We start from the raw sequence: 26,173 nt of genomic DNA on the forward strand, positions 1-26,173 counted from the left end.
GCCTCTCTCTGGCCTCTCTCTGGCCTCTCTCTCTGGCCTCTCTCTGGCCTCTCTCTGGCCTCTCTCTGGCCTCTCTCTCTGGCCTCTCTCTCTGGCCTCTCTCTGGCCTCTCTCTCTGGCCTCTCTCTGGCTTCTCTCTCTGGCCTCCCTCTGGCCTCTCTCTGGCCTCTCTCTGGCCTCTCTCTGGCCTCTCTCTGGCCTCTCTCTGGCCTCTCTCTCTGGCCTCTCTCTCTGGCTTCTCTCTCTGGCCTCCCTCTGGCCTCTCTCTGGCCTCTCTCTGGCCTCTCTCTGGCCTCTCTCTCGGCCTCTCTCTGGCCTCTCTCTGGCCTCTCTCTGGCCTCTCTCTGGCCTCTCTCTCTGGCCTCTCTCTGGCCTCTCTCTGGCCTCTCTCTCGCCTCTCTCTCTCGCCTCTCTCTGGCCTCTCTCTCTGGCCTCTCTCTGGCCTCTCTCTGGCCTCTCTCTCTGGCTTCTCTCTCTGGCCTCCCTCTGGCCTCTCTCTGGCCTCTCTCTGGCCTCTCTCTGGCCTCTCTCTGGCCTCTCTCTGGCCTCTCTCTCTGGCCTCTCTCTGGCCTCCCTCTCGCCTCTCTCTCTGGCCTCTCTCTCTGGTCTCTCTCTGGCCTCTCTCTGGCCTCTCTCTGGCCTCCCTCTCGCCTCTCTCTCTGGCCTCTCTCTCTGGCCTCTCTCTGGCCTCTCTCTGGCCTCTCTCTGGCCTCTCTCTCTGGCCTCTCTCTGGCCTCTCTCTGGCCTCTCTCTGGCCTCTCTCTGGCCTCTCTCTCTGGCCTCTCTCTGGCCTCTCTCTGGCCTCTCTCTGGCCTCTCTCTGGCCTCTCTCTCTGGCCTCTCTCTGGCCTCTCTCTCTGGCCTCTCTCTGGCCTCTCTCTGGCCTCTCTCTGGCCTCTCTCTGGCCTCTCTCTCGCCTCTCTCTGGCCTCTCTCTGGCCTCTCTCTCGCCTCTCTCTCGCCTCTCTCTCGCCTCCCTCTCGCCTCTCTCTCTGGTCTCTCTCTGGCCTCTCTCTGGCCTCTCTCTGGCCTCCCTCTCGCCTCTCTCTCTGGCCTCTCTCTGGCCTCTCTCTGGCCTCTCTCTGGCCTCTCTCTCTGGCCTCTCTCTGGCCTCTCTCTGGCCTCTCTCTGGCCTCTCTCTGGCCTCTCTCTCTGGCCTCTCTCTCTGGCCTCTCTCTCTGGCCTCTCTCTGGCCTCTCTCTGGCCTCTCTCTCGCCTCTCTCTGGCCTCTCTCTGGCCTCTCTCTGGCCTCTCTCTGGCCTCTCTCTGGCCTCCCTCTCGCCTCTCTCTCTGGCCTCTCTCTGGCCTCTCTCTGGCCTCTCTCTGGCCTCTCTCTCTGGCCTCTCTCTGGCCTCTCTCTGGCCTCTCTCTGGCCTCTCTCTGGCCTCTCTCTCTGGCCTCTCTCTCTGGCCTCTCTCTCTGGCCTCTCTCTGGCCTCTCTCTGGCCTCTCTCTCGCCTCTCTCTGGCCTCTCTCTGGCCTCTCTCTGGCCTCTCTCTGGCCTCTCTCTGGCCTCTCTCTCTGGCCTCTCTCTCGCCTCTCTCTCGCCTCCCTCTCGCCTCTCTCTGGCCTCTCTCTCTGGCCTCTCTCTCTGGCCTCTCTCTCTGGCCTCTCTCTCTGGCCTCTCTCTGGCCTCTCTCTGGCCTCTCTCTCGCCTCTCTCTGGCCTCTCTCTGGCCTCTCTCTGGCCTCTCTCTGGCCTCTCTCTGGCCTCTCTCTCGCCTCTCTCTCGCCTCCCTCTCGCCTCTCTCTCGCCTCTCTCTCGCCTCTCTCTCGCCTCCCTCTCGCCTCTCTCTGGCCTCTCTCTGGCCTCTCTCTGGCCTCTCTCTCTGGCCTCTCTCTCGCCTCTCTCTCGCCTCTCTCTCGCCTCCCTCTCGCCTCTCTCTCGCCTCTCTCTCGCCTCTCTCTCGCCTCTCTCTCGCCTCTCTCTGGCCTCTCTCTGGCCTCCCTCTCGCCTCCCTCTCGCCTCTCTCTCGCCTCTCTCTCGCCTCTCTCTCGCCTCCCTCTCGCCTCTCTCTGGCCTCTCTCTGGCCTCTCTCTGGCCTCTCTCTCTGGCCTCTCTCTGGCCTCTCTCTGGCCTCTCTCTGGCCTCTCTCTCTGGCCTCTCTCTGGCCTCCCTCTCGCCTCTCTCTCTGGCCTCTCTCTCTGGCCTCTCTCTGGCCTCTCTCTGGCCTCTCTCTGGCCTCTCTCTCGCCTCTCTCTGGCCTCTCTCTGGCCTCTCTCTCGCCTCTCTCTCGCCTCTCTCTCGCCTCCCTCTCGCCTCTCTCTCTGGTCTCTCTCTGGCCTCTCTCTGGCCTCTCTCTGGCCTCCCTCTCGCCTCTCTCTCTGGCCTCTCTCTGGCCTCTCTCTGGCCTCTCTCTGGCCTCTCTCTCTGGCCTCTCTCTGGCCTCTCTCTGGCCTCTCTCTGGCCTCTCTCTGGCCTCTCTCTCTGGCCTCTCTCTCTGGCCTCTCTCTGGCCTCTCTCTGGCCTCTCTCTGGCCTCTCTCTGGCCTCTCTCTGGCCTCTCTCTGGCCTCTCTCTGGCCTCTCTCTCTGGCCTCTCTCTCGCCTCTCTCTCGCCTCCCTCTCGCCTCTCTCTGGCCTCTCTCTCTGGCCTCTCTCTGGCCTCTCTCTGGCCTCTCTCTGGCCTCTCTCTGGCCTCTCTCTGGCCTCTCTCTCGCCTCTCTCTCGCCTCTCTCTCGCCTCCCTCTCGCCTCTCTCTGGCCTCTCTCTGGCCTCTCTCTGGCCTCTCTCTGGCCTCTCTCTGGCCTCTCTCTGGCCTCTCTCTCTGGCCTCTCTCTGGCCTCTCTCTGGCCTCTCTCTGGCCTCTCTCTCTGGCCTCTCTCTGGCCTCTCTCTCGCCTCTCTCTCTGGCCTCTCTCTCTGGTCTCCCTCTCGCCTCTCTCTCTGGCCTCTCTCTCTGGTCTCTCTCTCTGGCCTCTCTCTCTCGCCTCTCTCTGGCCTCTCTCTCTGGCCTCTCTCTCTGGCCTCTCTCTCTGGCCTCTCTCTCTGGTCTCTCTCTGGCCTCTCTCTGGCCTCTCTCTGGCCTCTCTCTGGCCTCTCTCTGGCCTCTCTCTGGCCTCTCTCTGGCCTCTCTCTGGCCTCTCTCTGGCCTCTCTCTGGCCTCTCTCTCGCCTCTCTCTCGCCTCTCTCTCGCCTCTCTCTGGCCTCTCTCTCTGGCCTCTCTCTGGCCTCTCTCTGGCCTCTCTCTGGCCTCTCTCTGGCCTCTCTCTCTGGCCTCTCTCTGGCCTCTCTCTGGCCTCTCTCTGGCCTCTCTCTGGCCTCTCTCTCGCCTCTCTCTCGCCTCTCTCTCGCCTCCCTCTCGCCTCTCTCTGGCCTCTCTCTGGCCTCTCTCTGGCCTCTCTCTGGCCTCTCTCTCTGGCCTCTCTCTGGCCTCCCTCTCGCCTCTCTCTCTGGCCTCTCTCTGGTCTCTCTCTGGCCTCTCTCTGGCCTCTCTCTGGCCTCTCTCTCGCCTCTCTCTCGCCTCTCTCTCGCCTCCCTCTCGCCTCTCTCTGGCCTCTCTCTGGCCTCTCTCTGGCCTCTCTCTGGCCTCTCTCTCTGGCCTCTCTCTGGCCTCCCTCTCGCCTCTCTCTCTGGCCTCTCTCTGGCCTCTCTCTGGCCTCTCTCTCGCCTCTCTCTCGCCTCTCTCTCTGGCCTCTCTCTGGCCTCTCTCTGGCCTCTCTCTGGCCTCTCTCTCTGGCCTCTCTCTGGCCTCTCTCTCTGGCCTCTCTCTGGCCTCTCTCTCTGGCCTCTCTCTGGCCTCTCTCTCGCCTCTCTCTCGCCTCTCTCTCGCCTCTCTCTCGCCTCCCTCTCGCCTCTCTCTGGCCTCTCTCTGGCCTCTCTCTGGCCTCTCTCTCTCGCCTCTCTCTCGCCTCTCTCTGGCCTCTCTCTGGCCTCTCTCTCGCCTCTCTCTCGCCTCCCTCTCGCCTCTCTCTGGCCTCTCTCTGGCCTCTCTCTGGCCTCTCTCTGGCCTCCCTCTCGCCTCTCTCTCTGGCCTCTCTCTGGCCTCTCTCTGGCCTCTCTCTCTGGCCTCTCTCTGGCCTCTCTCTGGCCTCTCTCTGGCCTCTCTCTCTGGCCTCTCTCTCTGGCCTCTCTCTGGCCTCTCTCTGGCCTCTCTCTCTGGCCTCTCTCTCGCCTCTCTCTGGCCTCTCTCTGGCCTCTCTCTCTCGCCTCCCTCTCGCCTCTCTCTGGCCTCTCTCTGGCCTCTCTCTCTGGCCTCTCTCTCTGGCCTCTCTCTCTGGCCTCTCTCTCGCCTCTCTCTGGCCTCTCTCTGGCCTCTCTCTGGCCTCTCTCTGGCCTCTCTCTCTCGCCTCCCTCTCGCCTCTCTCTGGCCTCTCTCTGGCCTCTCTCTGGCCTCTCTCTGGCCTCTCTCTGGCCTCTCTCTGGCCTCTCTCTGGCCTCTCTCTGGCCTCTCTCTGGCCTCTCTCTCTGGCCTCTCTCTGGCCTCTCTCTCGCCTCTCTCTGGCCTCTCTCTGGCCTCTCTCTGGCCTCTCTCTCTCGCCTCCCTCTCGCCTCTCTCTGGCCTCTCTCTCTGGCCTCTCTCTCGCCTCTCTCTGGCCTCTCTCTGGCCTCTCTCTGGCCTCTCTCTGGCCTCTCTCTCTGGCCTCTCTCTGGCCTCTCTCTGGCCTCTCTCTGGCCTCTCTCTGGCCTCTCTCTGGCCTCTCTCTGGCCTCTCTCTGGCCTCTCTCTGGCCTCTCTCTGGCCTCTCTCTGGCCTCTCTCTCTGGCCTCTCTCTGGCCTCTCTCTGGCCTCTCTCTGGCCTCTCTCTGGCCTCTCTCTGGCCTCTCTCTGGCCTCTCTCTGGCCTCTCTCTGGCCTCTCTCTGGCCTCTCTCTGGCCTCCCTCTCGCCTCCCTCTCGCCTCTCTCTCTGGCCTCTCTCTCTGGCCTCTCTCTCGCCTCTCTCTGGCCTCTCTCTGGCCTCTCTCTGGCCTCTCTCTGGCCTCTCTCTCTGGCCTCTCTCTGGCCTCTCTCTGGCCTCTCTCTGGCCTCTCTCTGGCCTCTCTCTGGCCTCTCTCTGGCCTCTCTCTGGCCTCTCTCTGGCCTCCCTCTCGCCTCCCTCTCGCCTCTCTCTCTGGCCTCTCTCTCTGGCCTCTCTCTGGCCTCTCTCTGGCCTCTCTCTGGCCTCTCTCTGGCCTCTCTCTCTCGCCTCTCTCTGGCCTCTCTCTGGCCTCTCTCTCGCCTCCCTCTCGCCTCCCTCTCGCCTCTCTCTCTGGCCTCTCTCTGGCCTCTCTCTGGCCTCTCTCTGGCCTCTCTCTCTGGCCTCTCTCTGGCCTCTCTCTGGCCTCTCTCTGGCCTCTCTCTCTGGCCTCTCTCTGGCCTCTCTCTCTGGCCTCTCTCTGGCCTCTCTCTCTGGCCTCTCTCTCTGGCCTCTCTCTGGCCTCTCTCTCTGGCCTCTCTCTGGCCTCTCTCTGGCCTCCCTCTGGCCTCCCTCTCTCCTCTCTCTGGCCTCTCTCTGGCCTCTCTCTGGCCTCTCTCTGGCCTCCCTCTGGCCTCCCTCTCTCCTCTCTCTGGCCTCTCTCTGGCCTCCCTCTGGCCTCTCTCTGGCCTCTCTCTGGCCTCTCTCTGGCCTCTCTCTGGCCTCTCTCTGGCCTCTCTCTGGCCTCTCTCTGGCCTCTCTCTCGCCTCCCTCTCGCCTCCCTCTCTGGCCTCCCTCTCGCCTCTCTCTCGCCTCCCTCTCGTCCTCTCTCTGGCCTCCCTCTGGCCTCTCTCTCGCCTCCCTCTCGCCTCCCTCTGGCCTCCCTCTCGCCTCCCTCCTCGCCTCCCTCTCGCCTCCCTCTCGCCTCCCTCTCGCCTCTCTCTGGCCTCTCTCTGGCCTCCCTCTCGCCTCTCTCTCGCCTCTCTCTCGCCTCTCTCTCGCCTCCCTCTGGCCTCTCTCTCGCCTCCCTCTGGCCTCTCTCTCGCCTCCCTCTCGCCTCCCTCTCACCTCCCTCTCGCCTCCCTCTGGCCTCCCTCTCGCCTCCCTCCTCGCCTCCCTCTCGCCTCCCTCTCGCCTCCCTCTCGCCTCTCTCTGGCCTCTCTCTGGCCTCCCTCTCGCCTCTCTCTCGCCTCTCTCTCGCCTCTCTCTGGCCTCTCTCTGGCCTCCCTCTCGCCTCCCTCTCGCCTCTCTCTGGCCTCCCTCTCGCCTCCCTCTGGCCTCTCTCTCGCCTCTCTCTCGCCTCTCTCTGGCCTCTCTCTGGCCTCTCTCTGGCCTCTCTCTCGCCTCTCTCTCGCCTCTCTCTCGCCTCTCTCTCGCCTCTCTCTGGCCTCTCTCTGGCCTCTCTCTGGCCTCTCTCTGGCCTCTCTCTGGCCTCCCTCTGGCCTCCCTCTGGCCTCCCTCTGGCCTCCCTCTCTCCTCTCTCTGGCCTCTCTCTGGCCTCCCTCTCGCCTCCCTCTGGCCTCCCTCTGGCCTCTCTCTGGCCTCTCTCTGGCCTCTCTCTGGCCTCTCTCTGGCCTCTCTCTCGCCTCTCTCTGGCCTCCCTCTGGCCTCCCTCTCTCCTCTCTCTGGCCTCTCTCTGGCCTCTCTCTGGCCTCTCTCTGGCCTCTCTCTGGCCTCTCTCTGGCCTCTCTCTCGCCTCCCTCTCGCCTCTCTCTCGCCTCTCTCTGGCCTCTCTCTCTGGCCTCCCTCTCGCCTCTCTCTCTGGCCTCTCTCTCTGGTCTCTCTCTGGCCTCTCTCTGGCCTCTCTCTGGCCTCTCTCTGGCCTCTCTCTGGCCTCTCTCTGGCCTCTCTCTGGCCTCTCTCTCGCCTCTCTCTGGCCTCCCTCTGGCCTCCCTCTCTCCTCTCTCTGGCCTCTCTCTGGCCTCTCTCTGGCCTCTCTCTGGCCTCTCTCTGGCCTCTCTCTCGCCTCCCTCTCGCCTCTCTCTCGCCTCTCTCTGGCCTCCCTCTCGCCTCCCTCTCGCCTCCCTCTCGCCTCCCTCCTCGCCTCCCTCCTCGCCTCCCTCCTCGCCTCAGACAAAGGCTCCGGGTCTCTCCGCCGCCGCTCGCTCCTAATTGCCGCTGGAGGATCCGCTTGAGCCTCACAGATCGATCCTCAGAGCCTTTATTGCGCCTCTTTGTGCCGAGGCGAAAGCGAATCCCCGGTTTTGTCGCGTTCATTATGTCGGGACGAGCCGGGAGCGCGACACGTTCGGGTTTCCGGGAGGCGCCGGCGAGGCCCGCGAGGCGCCGGCGTTTGTGAGGAGGAGAAAGGACGAGATGCAGATCGAGAGTGACAGGCGGCGGAAGAAAGAGGCGCGTTTGTGCGGCGCCTCCTCACAAACGAGAGGGAAGAAAAGGAGCCGAGCGGCGCAGACGAGTCCAGGCGTTTAGAAAAGCAGAGGCTGTCAGTCCATCACGTCCTCATTACTGAAGCTTTCAGTCGTCCAGAGGAAAAACAAACACATTAAAGATGAAATGATGAAAGTAAATTAACCTCTTAGCTCCCGCCTGAACCGAGCACGTTTTCTCCAGCTTTACCCCAATCCAAAAGCTTCTGGAAAACAGGTGTGAAAATAGCGACAGCACTGAGACGAAAACAAGGATGGAAATGTGACAAAAAAGCGCCGAAAAAAATTATGAAAAAGTGGCAAAAATGTCACAAAAATGTCACAAGAAATTGACAAAATGTGAAAAAAATGACAAAAAATGGACAAAAAATTGATACAAAATTGACGAAGAAATGACAAAAAAAACCAAAATTTGATAAAAAATGGACGAAAAAATGGACGAAAAAATGACAAAAATGTGACAAAATGTGACAAAAAATGGACAAAAATGTGAAAAAAAAGACAAAAAATTGATTAAAAAAATTGACGAAAATTACGAAAAAAATTACGAAAAAATAACAAAAATGTGACAAAAAATTGACGAAAATGTGACAAAAAATGACAAAAAATTACCAAAATTTGATAAAAATTTGACTAAATAATTACAAAAAATGTGACAAGAAAATTACAAAAAATTGATAAAAAAATTGTTCGAAAAATGCCAAAAATGTGACAAAAAAAAAGAAAAAGTGACAAAAAAATTATTAAAAAATTGACGAAAACATTTACGAAAAAATGACAAAAATGTGAAAAAAAAGGACAAAAAATTGATAAAAAATTGACAAAAAAATGACAAAAAAGTTACAAAAATGAGTTGAATACCCAACAAAAAAATGATGGAAAACAAAATCTGATGACGTGAGGAAAAAGCTTCTCTCTGTTCAGGCGGGAGTTAAGAGGTTAAAAGACACATGTTTGATCCTCGGGCAGATCCAGGCTCGTCTTTACGCCGGGTTTACTCATAAAGTCATGGAAGTAACGACACGACTCACGGTCATAGATTTGTGTCTCAGGCTGATGAGACTTTAGGCCGGAGCCGAGGCAGATCCACAAAGCGGGTTCACCGTGCGCCCTCTGCTGGTGTGTTTTATGTTTCACAATTACACTGTTCAGGGTCATTAGGGAACAAATATAAGCAGTTCGTTTGCAGAATGATCTCGTTACACTTTCCAAATTTGTTCATGAGACATTAATCTCTTACCACCCGCCTAAACCGAATGCCTTCTGTCCTCTTTGGCTGTAGGCCTGTGTAACATCTCATTTGAAAGCTAAGACCCGCAAAACTGATCTTTTTTCCCTGCGTTAATGCTGTGTTGTGTCACCTTTTTATGTTTTATTTATTTTATTTTTGTCACATTTTTGTTGAATTTTTGTCACTTTTTTGTTGAATTTTTGTCACTTTTTGTTGAATTTAACGTTAACGTGTGGCGCCTCAGCTAAACACTCGCCTTCTGAACCTGAAACTGCTACGATAAAACTCTGGTCGCAGCTACGATTGTCTCTGAACAATCGATGTTTCCATCCACACGTCTGTGATGTGAATCTAAAAGTCCCACATTGAAGACCAGGCATAGACGCTCAGAAAGGAACAGGTGTGAAATACTGGCAGGAAACGTCCACACCAGACCTTCAGGAGGGAACTGTCACTGACCACGAGTTTCTCAATGTCCAGGATCCTTCCTCTGTGTCCACTTCCTTACGTCCTCAGGAGGAAAAGCTCCTCCAAAGCAGAGCCCAGAGTCTCTAACGCCGAGTCTGAGCTAAAAAAAATGACTAAAAAATTGATAAAAAATTGAAGAAAAAATGGACGAAAAAATGACAAAAATGTGACAAAAAATGTGATAAAAAATGACAAAAATGTGAAAAAAAATTGACGAAAAAATGACAAAAAAAATGAAAAAAATGACAATTTTTTTTTTTTTTAATTGACGAAAAAAATACCAAAATGTGACAAAAAAATGACAAAAAAGTGACAAAAATGGACTAAAATGTAAAAAAAAAAAAAACTCCAAAAATGAAAAAAAAAATAAAAAAAAAATGAAATAAAATTGACGAAAAAATGACAAAAATGTGAAAAATTTTTTTAAAAAGAGACAATTTTTAAAAAAATGAAAAAAATGGACGAAAAAATGACAAAAAAAATTGAAAAAAAATGGAGAAAAAATTGACGAAAAAATGACAAAAATGTGACAAAAATTGACGAAAAAAGACCAAAAAATTGAAAAAAATGACAATTTTTTTTTTTTAATTGACGAAAAAAAATACCAAAATGTGACAAAAAAATGACAAAAAAGTGACAAAAATTGACTAAAATGTAAAAAAAAAAAAATACAAAAAAAATACAAAAAATGACAAAAAAATGAAAAAAAAAATGAAATAAAATTGACAAAAAAATGACAAAAATGTGAAAAAAAATAAAAATAAATAAATTAAAAAAAAGACAACAATTTTAAAAAAATTGAAAAAAATGGACGAAAAAATGACAAAAATGTGACAAAAATGTGACAAAAATGAGTTGAAAACCCAACAAAAAAATGATGGAAAAAAAAATCTGATGTGAGGAAAAAGATCCTCTCGGTTCAGGCGGGAGTGAAGAGGTTAATCAGCTAAAGAGCGACGAAAAATCCATCTGCACTGAACAAATACAACTGTTTAAGAAGCCGTTGATCAAATATGAACCTCTCACCTTCCACTTTAACCGATCTTCTCCAGTTCGGCTCAGGCCCCTCTGCGAGCCCGGCCTGTGGTGGGGAGTGGAACCTGTGACCTGCTTCTGCCGAGGCTGTTGGAGCCTGAGAGCGGCTGCAGTCTGTGGTCGGCCACTTCCTGCTGCTCGGAGCTGATACAGAGAAACACGGACAAATCTGAAGCAACTGAAGTGCGGCTCATCCCTGTTTCCTGTGAGAGGAGCTGCTCCGACCACAGACACTTCATCATCTACTCAATCCTTTAACATCATCTACTCAATCCTTTAAGACTCAAACATCATCTACTCAATCCTTTAACATCATCTACTCAATCCTTTAACATCATCCACTCAATCCTTTAACATCATCCACTCAATCCTTTAACATCATCTACTCAATCCTTTAACATCATCTACTCAATCCTTTAACATCATCCACTCAATCCTTTAACATCATCCACTCAATCCTTTAACATCATCTACTCAATCCTTTACAAAAACATCATCTACTCGATCCTTTAACATCATCTACTCGATCCTTTAACATCATCTACTCGATCCTTTAACATCATCTACTCAATCCTTTAACATCATCTACTCAATCCTTTAACATCATCTACTCAATCCTTTAACATCATCTACTCAATCCTTTAACATCATCCACTCAATGCTTAAAAAAAATGACTAAAATGTGACAAAAATGTGATAAAAAATTGACACAAAATGACAAAAATTTGATAAAAAATTGATAAAAAATGGACAAAAAAATGACAAAAATGTGACCAAAAATCGATAAAAATTTGATTAAAATGTGACTTCTTTTTTTTTAAATGTAAAAAAAATGACAAAAAATGTATAAAAAATTACAAAAAAGTGACAAAACTGTGACAAAACATCATCTACTCAATCCTTTAAAAAAATGACACAAATGTGACTAAATGTGATAAAAAATGACTAAAAAATGACAAAAATGTGACAAAAAAATTATAAAAAATGTATGAACAAATTGACGAAAAAATTACAAAAATGTGATAAAAAGTTACAAAAAATTACAAAAAATTGACGGAAATGTGACAAAACATCATCCACTCAATCCTTTAACCCCTTAACTCCCGCCTGAACCGAGCACATTTTCTCCAGTTTGGCTTTACCCCAATCCAAAAGCTTCTGGAAAAAAGGTGTGAAAATAGCAACAAAACTGAGACGAAAACAATGAAGATGCGACAAAAAATTGACCAAAAAAGACAAAAAAAATGAAAAAAAAAGTGACAAAAAAATGACAAAAATTTACAATAAAAATGAAACAAAACAAAAAATGGACCAAAAAATTACAAAAAATGTGACAGAACTGTGACAAAAAAGACAAAAAAGTAAGAGTTGAAACCCCCCCCCCCAAAAAAGACGGAAAAAAATGTGATGACATGAGGAAAAAGATCCATTTAGATGAGTTCTGTAGATCTTAGCTTTCAAATGAGGCGTTACACTGGCCTACAGGATTTGGGTAAAGCTGAACTGGAGAAGATGCTCTCGGTTCAGACGGGAGTTAAGAGGTTAAGACTCAAACATCATCAAACCTGCAGTTACGCGTAAGACCTGAGGTGGCAGTGATGAGTAAAAAAACGGCAACTTCCATTTAGTCCCTTTAATAAAGCAAATCATAAATAACAAAACAGAGACGATCAGAATTTAAAAAACGGAACAACCCGGACCTGACGACAACTGCCGTTAATTCATAAAGACGAATCTATAAAACAAAGACTGTTATAGAGAAAAGGGAACAGGGGAAAAAAGTAAATGTAGAGATATTAATTTGAAACTTCTGCTGTAGATTATTCACATAAACACGAGGAAAAAATGTACTGCAAGTTTTCTGTCATTTTATCTTTTCCTATAAAAATAAGAGTTTTTTGGTTCAAAGCTCGAAGTCTCGCTGTTCATCTGTAAAGCACTGTATAGTAGGGCTGTGCAATTAATCGAAATTCGATTACGATTACAACAGTAAACGATTACAAAATTAGCATAATCTCAAAAAATCGATTGTAATTATTTTTTCAATTTTTTTTATTTTTTCCAAAAAAAAAAAATTCAATTTTTTTTTTCAAATTTCAAATTTTTGGATTTTTGTCTTTTTTCTGCTGGATTTTCGTATTTTTTTTGCTGGATTTTTGTCACTTTTTTGATGGATTTTTTTAAATGCAACAAATAATCGTGATTTCAATTATGACAAAAATAATCGTGATTATTATTTTTTCAATAATCGAGCAGCCCTACTGTATAGTTGTATTAAGGTGGTACTAAGGTGGTATTAAGGTGGTACTAAAGTGGTATTAAGGTGGTACTAAAGTCTGATTAAAGGATCATCTCCCGCAGCCGAAGGTCTGGTTCCACCCCTCGTACAGCTCCAGGTCTCGGCCGCAGACGCTCGGCCTCACCGTCTTCAGCGCCTCCTGGAAGTCCTCGAAGGCGATGGGCCGGACCTGCTCCGCGGAGATGGTGGCGATGTCGCTGAAGCGGAGGCTCCTGATTGGCCCGAGCGCCGCCTCCCTGCACAGCTGCGTCATGTCGGCCCCGGAGAAGCCGTCGCTCGCCGTCACCACGCGCTCCAGCTCGTCCGGGCGCAGGACGTTCCTCTCCCGCGACATGAGGCCGCTCACGATCTGCCTCCGGGCGCCCCCTTCAGGCAGCGGGATGTACAGCCGCTTGGCCAGGCGTCTGCGCGCCGCCTCGTCGATCTCCTGCGGGCGGTTTGTGGCGCCCACCACCAGCACGCGGTCCTCGGCCGCCGTGGTGGCGCCGTCGAGCTGGACCAGGAACTCCGTCTTGATCCTTCGGGAGGATTCGTGTTCGCTGTCGGACCTGGAGAAGCAAAGGGAAGGAAAACAAATGTAAATAATATAATAGAGATGATTGTCCTGAACAGAAAAAACACTTTCCACATTTTCTGTTCCATTTTCTTACACATTTATTACTCGAATATGGTCAAACAAAGCAGCTCCTATAGGGCTGTGCAATTAATCGAAATTCGATTACGATTTCGATTATTACACTAGACGATCACAAAAATAGCATAATCGAGAACAAACGATTATTAAGGATGCTCACGCTCGTCCATCCAAAGCGCAAAAAGTCCGTCCTGCGCGGTTTGTGTGACGCGTCTGATCAGCTGAAACACCAGCGTGATAGAACTGTGAATAATATCGTACTCATATTTTTATACCTAACTCTTGAGAAAACGCCACTGTTCAGAGTTCACCTTGTGCTGAAGGAGAACAGCTGTTTTAGAAGACTCGACATCCTTTGGGCCCTGGTTTTGTTTAGTAGAAAAGTCTAAAACTCTTCTTCAGGAGCAGATCAGCGGAGCTCAAAGCAAACTCTTATTATTTCATGCAGCTGTGATGATTGTTTCTGTTCCCTTCGTATTTCACGTGCTAGAGGCTCAGGCTTTGGTTTGACATAAAAACATTAGCGCTGTGTGATGATGTCATCAGGCCGCGCCGCCCCGTTGGACAGGTGTGAGGGCTGGCCAGCAGGGGGCAGGTGTCGTGAGCATATTAAAAAAAAGCTTTTATTGTCCAAAGAAAATGTAGTCCAGAGTTGTTTTTTAAAATAATAATAAAAATGAATAAATAAAATAAAGATTTTTTTTTTTAAGGCAACAAATAATCGTTTGAATAGTCGCGATTTCAATTATTACTAAAATAATCGTGATTATTATTTTTTCTATAATCGAGCAGCCCTAGCAGGTCCAGTTGGTCTTTTGATTCGCTGCATCTGACCTGTTATTGTATAAAATGACCAGTAAGATATGAGACGTTATTGATCTAAACATGAACCTGTTACTGCACTAAATATTTATGGAGGCGTTATGGGCAGTTCCCCGTCTTAAATAAAATGTTTTAGTTTGTGCTAACGTTAAAAGAGTCTGTTCTGAGTCTGTTCTGGTGAATTTTCTTGGGAAAATGTTTCCAATCTTTTCAACTCCTCATTACACGCAGTTTAGTGCTAGATCGTCTGCTCCGGAGGGACGGTCTGCTGTGAGTTTGTATAGATCTATGAGTTGGTTTGTCTAAAAATACAAATAATCCTAATCCTTAAAGTTAACCCCTTAACACCCACCTGAACCGAGCACATTTTCTCCAGTTCGGCTTTACCCCAATCCAAAAGCTTCTGGAAAAAAAGGTGTGGAAATAGCAACAGAACTGAGACGAAAACAATGACGGAAATGTGACAAAAAAAGTGACATTAAATTAACGAAAAAATGACAAAAATGTGACAAAAAAATGACAAAAAATTGATAAAAAATTGACAAAAATGTGACAAAAAGTGACAAAAATGTGACAAAAAATGACAAAAAAATTATAAAAAATGACAAAAATGTGATAAAAAAATGACAAAAATGTGACAAAAAATGACAAAAAAATGACAAAAAATTGATAAAAAATGACAAAAATGTCACAAGAAATTGACATTAAATTGACGAAAAAATGACAAAAATGTGACAAAAAAGTGACAAAAATGTGACAAAAAAATGACAAAAATGTGACAAAAAAATGACAAAAATGTGACAAAAAAGTAACAAAAAATGACAAAAATGTGACAAAAAAATGACAAAAATGTGACAAAAAAGTAACAAAAAATGACAAAAATGTGACATAAAAGTAACAAATATGTGACATAAAAGTAACAAAAAATGACAAAAATGTGACAAAAAAATGACAAAAAATTGATAAAAAATTGACAAAAATGTGACAAAAAATGACATAAAAATTATAAAAAATGACAAAAAAATGATAAAAAATGACAAAAATGTGACAAAAAAATGACAAAAATGTGACAAATAATGACAAAAAAATGACAAAAAATTGATAAAAAATGACAAAAATGTGACAAAAATGTGACAAGAAATTGACATTAAATTGACGAAAAAATGACAAAAATGTGACAAAAAAGTGACAAAAATGTGACAAAAAAGTAACAAAAAATGACAAAAATGTGACAAAAAAGTAACAAATATGTGACATAAAAGTAACAAAAAATGACAAAAATGTGACAAAAAAATGACAAAAAATTGATAAAAAATTGACAAAAATGTGACAAAAAATTACAAAAAAATTATAAAAAATGACAAAAAAATGATAAAAAATGACAAAAATGTGACAAAAAAATGACAAAAATGTGACAAAAAATGACAAAAAAATGACAAAAAATTGATAAAAAATGACAAAAATGTGACAAAAATGTGACAAAAAAGTGACAAAAATGTGACAAAAAAGTAACAAAAAATGACAAAAATGTGACAAAAAAATGACAAAAATGTGACAAAAAAATGACAAAAATGTGACAAAAAAGTAACAAAAAATGACAAAAATGTGACAAAAAAATGACAAAAATGTGACATAAAAGTAACAAAAAATTGATAAAAAATTGACAAAAATGTGACAAAAATGTAACAAAAAATGACAAAAATGTGACAAAAAAATGACAAAAATGTGACAAAAAAATGACAAAAATGTGACAAAAAAGTAACAAAAAATGACAAAAATGTGACAAAAAAATGACAAAAATGTGACATAAAAGTAACAAAAAATTGACAAAAAATGACAAAAATGTGACAAAAAAGTAACAAAAAATGACAAAAATGTGACAAAAAAATGACAAAAATGTGACAAAAAAATGACAAAAATGTGACAAAAAAGTAACAAAAAATGACAAAAAAATGACAAAAATGTGACAAAAATGTGACAAAAAAGTAACAAAAATGTGACAAAAAAGTAACAAAAAATGACAAAAATGTGATAAAAAAATGACAAAAAAGTTGGAAAAAAAATGTGATGACGTGAGGAAAAAGATCCTCTCGGTTCAGGCGGGAGTTAAGAGGTTAAACCATTTCCCTGGCCCTAACCTTAATTTGTGTCATGATATCTCACGTTTTCACAGCAGACTGTCCCTCCGGAGCAGACGATCCAGCACTAACCTTTTTCTAATGATGCAATAACAAAGCTCACCACTGGAGGGCGCCACAGACATTTAAGAAACACTTCTTAAAGAGGGGGTGTTCTGCTTTTTTCAGTCCCATAGCACCAGTCTATATCACACTACAATGATGACAAACCTTCTGTTGGTCTGTAAATGCAGTAAATTAGAATAACTGCCTTGTATAAAATGTCTCTCTCAAAATGGCTGTAGTGAATGTCTTGAAATAGGCGTCTGTCTCTTTAAGAACCTCTGAGCCTTTAGACACGCCCCCTCCACACGCTGTCTGTGGCATCAGTGGGGAGGGGGTTCTGCTGAGGAGCAGTGGTTGGTTACTCGGCTGGTGACCAAAGCTCGGAGGCGTCTCCAGGAGGTGGGGGCGTTCCTAGGAGGACTCAGGCAAACCTATCCCTAAAATGGCCGCCACCAGCCAAAAAATCAACAAAAAAGTGACAAAAATTCAACAAAAATATGACAAAAATTCAACAAAAATTCAACAAAAAATCAACAAAAAATCAACAAAAATTCAACAAAAATGTGACAAAAATTCAACAAAAATTCAACAAAAATGTGACAAAAATTCAACAAAAATTCAACAAAAATTCAACAAAAATTCAACAAAAAAGTGACAAAAATTAAACAGAAAATGACAAAAATTCACCAAAAATTCACCAAAAATTCAACAAAAATGTGACAAATTCAACAAAAAATTAACAAAAAATGACAAAAATTCAACAAAAATTCAACAAAAATTCAACAAAAAATCAACAAAAAATCAACAAAAATTCAACAAAAAAAGTGACAAAAATTAAACAGAAAATGACAAAAAAATCAACAAAAATGTGACAAATATTCAACAAAAATTCAACAAAAATGTGACAAAAACCTATCCCTAAAATGGCCGCCATCAGAGTTTTTACAGATTACTCAGAAATACGTGAATGTGCCAAGGCAACACTTCAGCCATGTTTTTAATGAGGGAGTGACAGAATAACATGATGGAAAGCTGGAAAAAGTCCATTTTGCAGAATACCCCCCTTTTAAAATCACTACATATGATTGTTTACAAGGTTATATTGTGCCTTAGTTGTTTCTCTTTAACTTCCTTCAGCTCTTTTCATGTTTGGGCGGTATGTTTGTACAGATTATGAAATATTCGATGTCCCAGTTTTGCAATAAGGATATTACTGTGTACAGGACTTCTCTCCCCCCTCTGGCCTGTGGCTGTAGGGGGCGCCCTCTCCCGTCCTCTCACACACAACCCCCTCTGGCCTGTGACTGTAGGGGGCGCCCTCTCCCGTCCTCTCACACACGACCCCCCTCTGGCCTGTGACTGTAGGGGGCGCCCTCTCCCGTCCTCTCACACACGACCCCCCTCTGGCCTGTGACTGTAGGGGGCGCCCTCTCCCGTCCTCTCACACACGACCCCCCTCTGACCTGTGACTGTAGGGGGCGCCCTCTCCCGTCCTCTCACACACGACCCCCCTCTGGCCTGTGACTGTAGGGGGCGCCCTCTCCCGTCCTCTCACACACGACCCCCCTCTGGCCTGTGGCTGTAGGGGGCGCCCTCTCCCGTCCTCTCACACACGACCCCCCTCTGGCCTGTGACTGTAGGGGGCGCCCTCTCCCGTCCTCTCACACACGACCCCCCTCTGGCCTGTGGCTGTAGGGGGCGCCCTCTCCCGTCCTCTCACACACGACCCCCCTCTGGCCTGTGACTGTAGGGGGCGCCCTCTCCCGTCCTCTCACACACGACCCCCCTCTGACCTGTGACTGTAGGGGGCGCCCTCTCCCGTCCTCTCACACACAACCCCCCTCTGGCCTGTGACTGTAGGGGGCGCCCTCTCCCGTCCTCTCACACACGACCCCCCTCTGACCTGTGACTGTAGGGGGCGCCCTCTCCCGTCCTCTCACACACGACCCCCTCTGGCCTGTGGCTGTAGGGGGCGCCCTCTCCCGTCCTCTCACACACGACCCCCCTCTGACCTGTGGCTGTAGGGGGCGCCCTCTCCCGTCCTCTCACACACGACCCCCCTCTGACCTGTGACTGTAGGGGGCGCCCTCTCCCGTCCTCTCACACACGACCCCCCTCTGACCTGTGACTGTAGGGGGCGCCCTCTCCCGTCCTCTCACACACGACCCCCCTCTGGCCTGTGGCTGTAGGGGGCGCCCTCTCCCGTCCTCTCACACACGACCCCCCTCTGGCCTGTGGCTGTAGGGGGCGCCCTCTCCCGTCCTCTCACACACGACCCCCCTCTGACCTGTGACTGTAGGGGGCGCCCTCTCCCGTCCCCTCACACACGACCCCCCTCTGACCTGTGGCTGTAGGGGGCGCCCTCTCCCGTCCTCTCACACACGACCCCCTCTGGCCTGTGACTGTAGGGGGCGCCCTCTCCCGTCCTCTCACACACGACCCCCCTCTGGCCTGTGACTGTAGGGGGCGCCCTCTCCCGTCCTCTCACACACGACCCCCCTCTGACCTGTGGCTGTAGGGGGCGCCCTCTCCCGTCCTCTCACACACGACCCCCTCTGACCTGTGACTGTAGGGGGCGCCCTCTCCCGTCCTCTCACACACGACCCCCCTCTGACCTGTGGCTGTAGGGGGCGCCCTCTCCCGTCCTCTCACACACGACCCCCCTCTGGCCTGTGACTGTAGGGGGCGCCCTCTCCCGTCCTCTCACACACGACCCCCCTCTGACCTGTGGCTGTAGGGGGCGCCCTCTCCCGTCCTCTCACACACGACCCCCTCTGGCCTGTGACTGTAGGGGGCGCCCTCTCCCGTCCTCTCACACACGACCCCCCTCTGACCTTTGCGACAGCAGCGAGTCGATCTCGTCGATGAAGATGACGGCGGGCTGGTGGCAGCGAGCGATGGCGAACAGGGCGCGCACCATCTTCTCTCCCTCCCCCACCCACTTGGACGTGAGCGAGGAGGCGCTGATGCTGAAGAAGGTGGCTCCGGATTGGCTGGCGATGCACTTGCCGATGAGCGTCTTGCCGGTGCCCGGGGGCCCGAACAGCAGGATGCCTTTGGGGGGGCCGCGCAGCCCGCTGAAGATGTCCGGCCGCAGCATGGGCCACACCACGATCTCTTTGATGGTGGCTTTGGCGAAGTCCAGCCCCGCGATGTCGTCCCAGGACACCGGGGGCCCGTGGTCCATGATCTCGCTCAGGATCAGCTCCACGATCTTCGGCTCGAAGTTCTTCAAACGCTCGTCCAGGACGGCGCCGTCGCGGGTCCCGGCGCCGCCCTGGAGGCCTGTCCCGAGAGAGATGTGGAGGGTGAGATTGAAAGGCAGGAAAATATAAAAGATATTATTGACTATAAAGATACTGGATACTGTCGAGCATAAAAACAATTAACATAATATCGGCATCGGAAACCAAGTATCGTTAACCTCTTAACTCCCACCTGAACGTGTTTTCTCCTGTTCTCCAAATTCTCCAAATCTAAAAGCTTCAAAATGGCAACAAATAAGGAGAAGAAAATGAGGATGTGAATTGACAAAAATGACAAAAATCCAGCAAAAAAAAGACAAAAAAAAGACAAAAATCCAGCAAAAAATTCAGCAAAAAATTCAGCAAAAAATTCAGCAAAAAAAGACAAAAAAAGAGACAAAAATCCAGCAAAAAATTCAGCAAAAAAAAGACAAAAAAAGACAAAAATCAAACAAAAAAAAACAAAAATCCAGCAAAAAAAGGACAAAAATCTAACAAAAAAAGACAAAAAATTCCACAAAAAAGTGACAAAAATTCTACAAAAAAAGACAAAAATCCAGCAAAAAAAAAAAGACAAAAAAAGACAAAAATCCAGCAAAAAAAAAAAGACAAAAAAAGACAAAAATCCAGCAAAAAATTCAGCAAAAAAGTGACAAAAATTCAACAAAAAAAAGACAAAAATTCTGCAAAAAAAGACAAAAATCCAGCAAAAAAAAAGACAAAAATAAAAAAAAAAGACAAAAATCCAGCAAAAAATTCAGCAAAAAAAAAAAAAGACAAAAATCCAACAAAAAATCCAACAAAAAAGTAACAAAAGTGCCATAAAAAAAGTGACAAAAACACATGAGGGAAAAAAAAAGTGAGGACAATGGCAAAGAGGAGAGAATGCATTTGGTTTTGGCGGGTGGTAAGAGGTTAAAGTACATGTATCTATTTTTCATGTACGGTCTCCACCCCGAGTGATTAGGGCGGGGCACCGTAGCATTACATGTTTTGACACCAGTACTTTAGCGATACTTGGTTTCTGATACTGACTAAAATATTTGTAAAATGGGGAATGAATTGGGTAAAAAAAACAACAACCCTGGACCAACAACATGAAAACCTGGATCTAAAGATGGAGGATTTACTTTCCTGTCTCTGATTAGAACCTAAACCTTTCCTCCGATAACCGACTGATATCGTAGTCATTTACTGAACCAGAAGTCGTTACCGCTCTCGCTCGCGTTCTGCTCCTCCTCCGGCCGCGGCAAAGGCGACACGAACTTGGAGAAGGCGCCGCGGGGTCTGTTGGCGCCGAGGGACTTCTTCATGGCCGCCGCGCTGCAGGAGGAGGAGGAGGAGGAGGAGGAGGAGGAGAACTTCTTCTGCTGCTCCACGAGGAGCTGCTCGCGCGCCGTTTTGAAGTTTCCTCCCGGTCTCGCCGCTGGTTGAGCTCCACACTGCCCCCTGCTGGTTTCTCCCACCTCTGACCCGGAGAAGGCCTTTCGTTTCGACGGGTTTGAGACGTTCACTGCAAAGAGAACAGCACCAGATCAGATTAAATGTCTCTGTTTGGGCATAATCATGAATGGGTTTATCGCAGGGGCCATTAACAAAAGCTCCTAAGTAAAAACATGTTTTGATTGGAAAAATACAATTGAGGAAACTTTTATCAGTAAATGAAAAGTAATGAGCCTGACTGTGTTGTTTGTAGGGCTGCTCGATTATTGAAAAAATAATAATCACGATTATTTTTGTCATAATTGAAATCACGATTATTCAAACGATTATTTGTTGCCTTTAAAAAATCCATCAAAAAAGTGACAAAAATCCATTAAAAAAAAGACAAAAATCCATAAAAAAAAGACAAAAATCCATAAAAAAAAAACAAAAATCCATCAAAAAAGTGACAAAAATCCATCAAAAAAGTGACAAAAATCCATCAAAAAAGTGACAAAATTCCATCAAAAAAGTGACAAAATTCCATCAAAAAAGTGACAAAATTCCATCAAAAAAGTGACAAAAATCCAAAAATTAAAAATTATAATCAAAAAAATATAATCGATTTTTTGCGATTATGCTAATTTTGTAATCGTTTACTGTTGTAATCGAAATCGTAATCAAATTTTGATTAATTGCACAGCCCTAGCTGTTTGTATCCTGATCTCTCATCATGTCAGCGCCCTCTGCTGGACACGCGTGGAATTCTTTCCTCTTATCTTTATTGAAGCCGCCCCCTAGTGGCTGGAGTGAGCGCTCTGGTCGTTTCTTTAAAAAGGAATGGGCTGAGTCTTTTTTTTTTTGACATACTCAGGAATTTATGTCCTACAAGTCGAGGGCCGGATTCAATCATCTCACAGGCCGGATGTGGCCCGCGGGCCGTAAATTGCAGTACAAAACATGCTCCCAATGAGCAGCTCGACCCAGGAAATGCTCTTACTGCAGTGAGAAATCAAAGAATGGATTTGGATGGGAACCTAACCTGTTTAAATGTCACATTCTGCTGCCTTTAGTCGATATCTCCATGGAAACGAGCTGGAGACGTCCCCACTCCCGGTAAAGTTATGTCATGTCTTAGGAGAGCTGAGCCGCTCACAGCAAAATCACATGTATCACAGGTGTTTGTCAATGCTGAAAATATCTGTCACAAAATAAAAGCTCGTATTTCAATTTCATTTTTTGGGTAAAATTCTACGCGGTGTGGCTTTAAGATGATGTTTCAATTGTGTTTTTTCCTCAATTTACCCCCATTTTTTCCAAAATTTCCAAAAGTTTTTTCTTCAAATATTCCCCCAGATTTTATTTTATTTTTAATAAGTTTTCCTTAATTTCCTTAAATATTTCCTAATGTTTTGTTTTTTTTCCCTAACTTTTCCCATTGTTTTCTGCATTTCTTAACTTTTTTCTACATTCGTTCCTCAATTTTCCCCCCATTTTTTCCACTTACTTTTCCAATTTTATACTTGTCGAATTGGCCGTTTTACTTCATTATTTCAAGCGAGTTTGTGTTTTTGTGTGTTTTGTGTTTCTTTGTCATCCTCAGGTTAACAGCTTAAGCCGATGTTTGATATTTACTTTTCGTGGCGTTGTGGTTGGAAAAGGCGGGCGGCGGCGGCGGGTTCAGAGGAGGACAGAACGCGGCGCTCGAGTTCGGAGAAGGATTTCCAGAAGTCGAAGTCTGGAAGCTTCTCGTTTGCTCAAAGGCGGAGGAAGTATCTGTGGATTTGAAAAGTGCGTTCTCAGCTCTGAAGTCGCCTCCCACGGTGACGTCCGCCTCCTCCGGCCTCACCGCCGCCGCTCGCTCGTCTCCTTCCGCTCGGATCATCCTCTGCACGCAGGGCATGGCGCGCAGGCTCTCGGCGCTCAGCCCGGACTCCCAGCGGGCGCTGTGGTTCTTCTGGCTGCGCGCCAGGTGCAGGGCGCTGTCCGCGTAGTTGTTGAGGCCGGCGCGGGGGTCGTCGGAGTCCAGCACGGCGGCGTAGCGCTCGCTGTACACGCGCAGCAGCCGGGACCGCGCGGCCCGGGACAGCCGGGAGTCCGCCCATGCATACTGAATGTCCAGGACGTGGGCTCGCAGCGCGTCGGCCGTCTGGCGAGGGGAGGCGCTGCCAGACGAAATGTCAAAGGACCGACGCTGCCACTCGTCCAGGTGTGCGGCGTCGCTCATGCCTGGCCTGAAGGAGGAGGAGATGAAACATGAAACAAACATGAGACAAACATGAGGGCACGCGACACCTCTGACCCGGGACGAGGAGCGGAGCTGGACAAGAGTCACGCTCAGCTTTCAAATCAAGACCAGACACGCAAAGATAACTGTCCTCAACACATTACACTTTATACATGATGTTTCCTACATTTTTATCCTCCTTTTTCCCCCAAACATTTTTCACATTTTTCTTTCTTTTTTCCCCCATGTTTTCCTTAAAGGGGGGGTATTCTTTTAAATGGACTTTTTCAAGCTTTCCATCCTGTTATTCTGTCACTCCCTCATTAAAAACATGGCTGAAGTGTTGCCTTGGCACATTCACGTATTTCTGAGTAATCTGTAAAAACTCTGATGGCGGCCATTTTAGGGATAGGTTTGCCTGAGTCCTCCTAGGAACGCCCCCACCTCCTGGAGACGCCTCCGAGCTTTGGTCACCAGCCGAGTAACCAACCACTGCTCCTCAGCAGAACCCCCTCCCCACTGATGCCACAGACAGCGTGTGGAGGGGGCGTGTCTAAAGGCTCAGAGGTTCTTAAAGAGACAGAGGCCTATTTCAAGACATTCACTACAGCCATTTTGAGAGAGACATTTTATACAAGGCAGTTATTCTAATTTACTGCATTTACAGACCAACAGAAGGTTTGTCATCATTGTAGTGTGATATAGACTGGTGCTATGGGGCTGACAAAAGCAGAACACCCCCTCTTTAAATTTTCTAATACTCCCTGCATTTGTTTTCCTAAAACAACCCATTTGTAAATAGCACGGAGTCTGTGTGAATGTAGGTGTGAGCGAACACAGTGTGTGTGAGTGTGACTGACAAAGTTTTATACAAATGTTGTATTTATGTATTTTATTATTGTAAACTGTGTAGAAAGGCCCAACCAGGGACATGAGCTGCGAACTAGCACTAGCTACAAGCTCTTCATGCATCGCATCAGCTGCAAATATTAATTGTAACTATGTTGATTGTATCGTCCCTGATAAATAAATAAATAAATAAATAAATAAATTTTTCCCACTGTACTGATAATATTGAAAAAACACTTTCCACATTTTTTAACACAATTTTCTATTTTTTTTCTCTAAATTTTCCCCTATTTTTTTCAAATATTTTTCTAAATGTTTCCCTAATTCTCATTGCATTTATTTTCCTCATTCCCGCACTTCTTAACATACAGAACTGCCCTGAACATAATACAGAAAAAAAAAAACTTTCCACATTTTTCCATGTTTTTATATATATATCCGTCAATTTTTACCGTATTTTTCCCTCTTTTTTTTTTCAATACTCCTAATTTTTATCGCATTTCTTGACTTTTTTCCCCTCCAAATTGTCATTTTTTAAACCTTTTTTTCTTTCTTTTTTTCCCCAAGTTTTCCTTATTTTTTCCAATTCTCCCTGCATTTGTTTTCCTCATTTTTCCCGCTGTATTGAACATAATACTGAAATACACTTTCCACATTTTTTTCGACACAATTTTCTATTTAAAAAAAATATATTTTTCAAAATTTTTCCCAATTTTTCCCTGCATTCATTTTCCTCATTCCCGCACTTCTTAAAGAAATAGGCCACCTATTTTATATACTGAGATATGTTCTTACCTAACCTTAGCCGAGTTAATATATCCCCGTCTGGTCTTTGTCCGTGCGCTCACACATACGCAGCCTCTCCCACATGTCATATAGCTCCAAAAAAGCTCACGATAGAAGCTACCAAGCTCTTCCATGTGTTCCCTATTTAAATAAAGTTACGTGAAGTGTTTTCATGCGAAGTATATTTACCCAGAAATGTAGCATGTGGATTTTATAAGCAGATAAAAAGGGGGACTATATTGTGAGGCGTAATGATACGAGGAGTAAAACGTCCGCGCAGTAACTCCTAAAGACTTCCCCCCGCTCACTTCCGTCAATAACCTTTAGGAGTTACTGCGCGGACGTTTTACTCCTCGTATCATTACGCCTCACAATATAGTCCCCCTTTTTATCTGCTTATAAAATCCACATGTTACATTTCTGTGTAAATATACTTCGCATGAAAACACCTCACGTAACTTTATTTAAATAGGGAACACGTGGAAGAGCTTGGTAGCTTCTATCGTGAGCTTTTTTGGAGCTATGTGACATGTGGGAGAGGCTGCGTATGTGTGAGCGCACGGACAAAGACTAGACGGGGATATATTAACTCGACTAAGGTTAGGTAAGAGCATATCTCAGTATGTAAAAACGGTGGCCTGTTCCTTTAACATACAGAACTGCCCTGAACATAATACAGAAGAAAAAAAACACTTTCCACATTTTTTTCCTTGTTTTTTCCCCACATTATTCTGCATGTCTTCCTCCCCCCCCCCCCCCCCCCAAAAAAAAAATGTCTATTTTTTATTTTATGTTTTCAAATATTTTTTCTAATTTTTTCCCAAATACATCCGTCAATTTTTACCTTATTTTTCCCCATTTTTTTCCTCAATTCTCCTCATTTTTTCCGCATTTCTTAACTTTTTTTTCTCAAATTTTCGCTTATTTTTCCTCGTAATTATTCAACAGTAACGTTACTCTTGAGTAAACATTTTGTCGAATCTACCACATTCTCAGCTTTGACAGAAATGCTGGAAAACTCTCTTGAGGGTTGATAAATGTAATACAAACGCTTATAATTAGTGTTATTGCCACAATGTCAGAGTTTATTACACTATGGAGGACGAAATACAGTTTGTTCCATTAATCAGTGACAGTACTCACAGTGGGAAAAGTACAATGTACCGTATAATAAAACTATTCTTTAAGGAGGCGTTTTTCTGTTTCTTTAACCACTTTAAAACTTCTCTTTCAATAAAACTAAATCTGGCACAACGGAGCAGAAACAAAACCAAACTTACGGTTAAATATCCAGTTCATTTCACAGAGAAAAGGAAAGAAAAGGTGAATCTTCCGGAAAATTACTAATGTTTTGTTTTGGGTCGTTCCCGCCGCGCATGCGCATTTATGCTTCTCCGACTTCCTGCTCAGCTTTGTAACATCCGGTGCGTATCTTTCGACTTTTATTTATTTTTATTGTTTTATTGCGTGAATAAACTCTAATATCACGGCTAGTTTTCCATAAATCGGATTTTGGTTATATAAAAATCTACAAGAAAAAATGAAGAGAAAAAAAGTATAAACGTGGTCACCGATTAGCTTAAACATACTTTATTTGTGCTTTAATTGGGTTAGATAAAATAATAAGGATAAAATTGGTGAAAAATGTGAATTATATGGGGACAAAATAAAACTAAATGTTTTGCCCCAACATATTTTCCTAAATGTTTAAAAAATGTTCCCACTTTTTTTTTTCTTGCATTAAAAAAATATTTTTT

At 46.4% G+C, this 26,173-nt stretch overlaps 1 protein-coding gene across 1 annotated transcript; it reads right to left on the reverse strand.

Annotated features, from left to right (window-relative positions):
* Positions 1-12,295: 12,295 nt before the first annotated feature.
* fignl1 (fidgetin-like 1) lies at positions 12,296-25,727 on the reverse strand. The gene is made up of 5 exons (XM_079568408.1): positions 25,697-25,727; positions 22,190-22,788; positions 20,346-20,645; positions 18,722-19,172; positions 12,296-12,796 (listed from the first exon to the last, which is right to left on the reverse strand). The coding sequence occupies exons 2-5, from the start codon at positions 22,779-22,781 to the stop codon at positions 12,298-12,300; spliced, it is 1,842 nt and encodes a 613-aa protein (XP_079424534.1). The 5' UTR covers positions 22,782-22,788; positions 25,697-25,727; the 3' UTR covers positions 12,296-12,297.
* Between the last annotated feature and the right edge of the window lie 446 nt (positions 25,728-26,173).

This window comes from Gobius niger (genome assembly GCF_951799975.1).
Source record: "Gobius niger genome assembly, chromosome: 12".
NCBI lineage: Eukaryota > Metazoa > Chordata > Actinopteri > Gobiiformes > Gobiidae > Gobius > Gobius niger.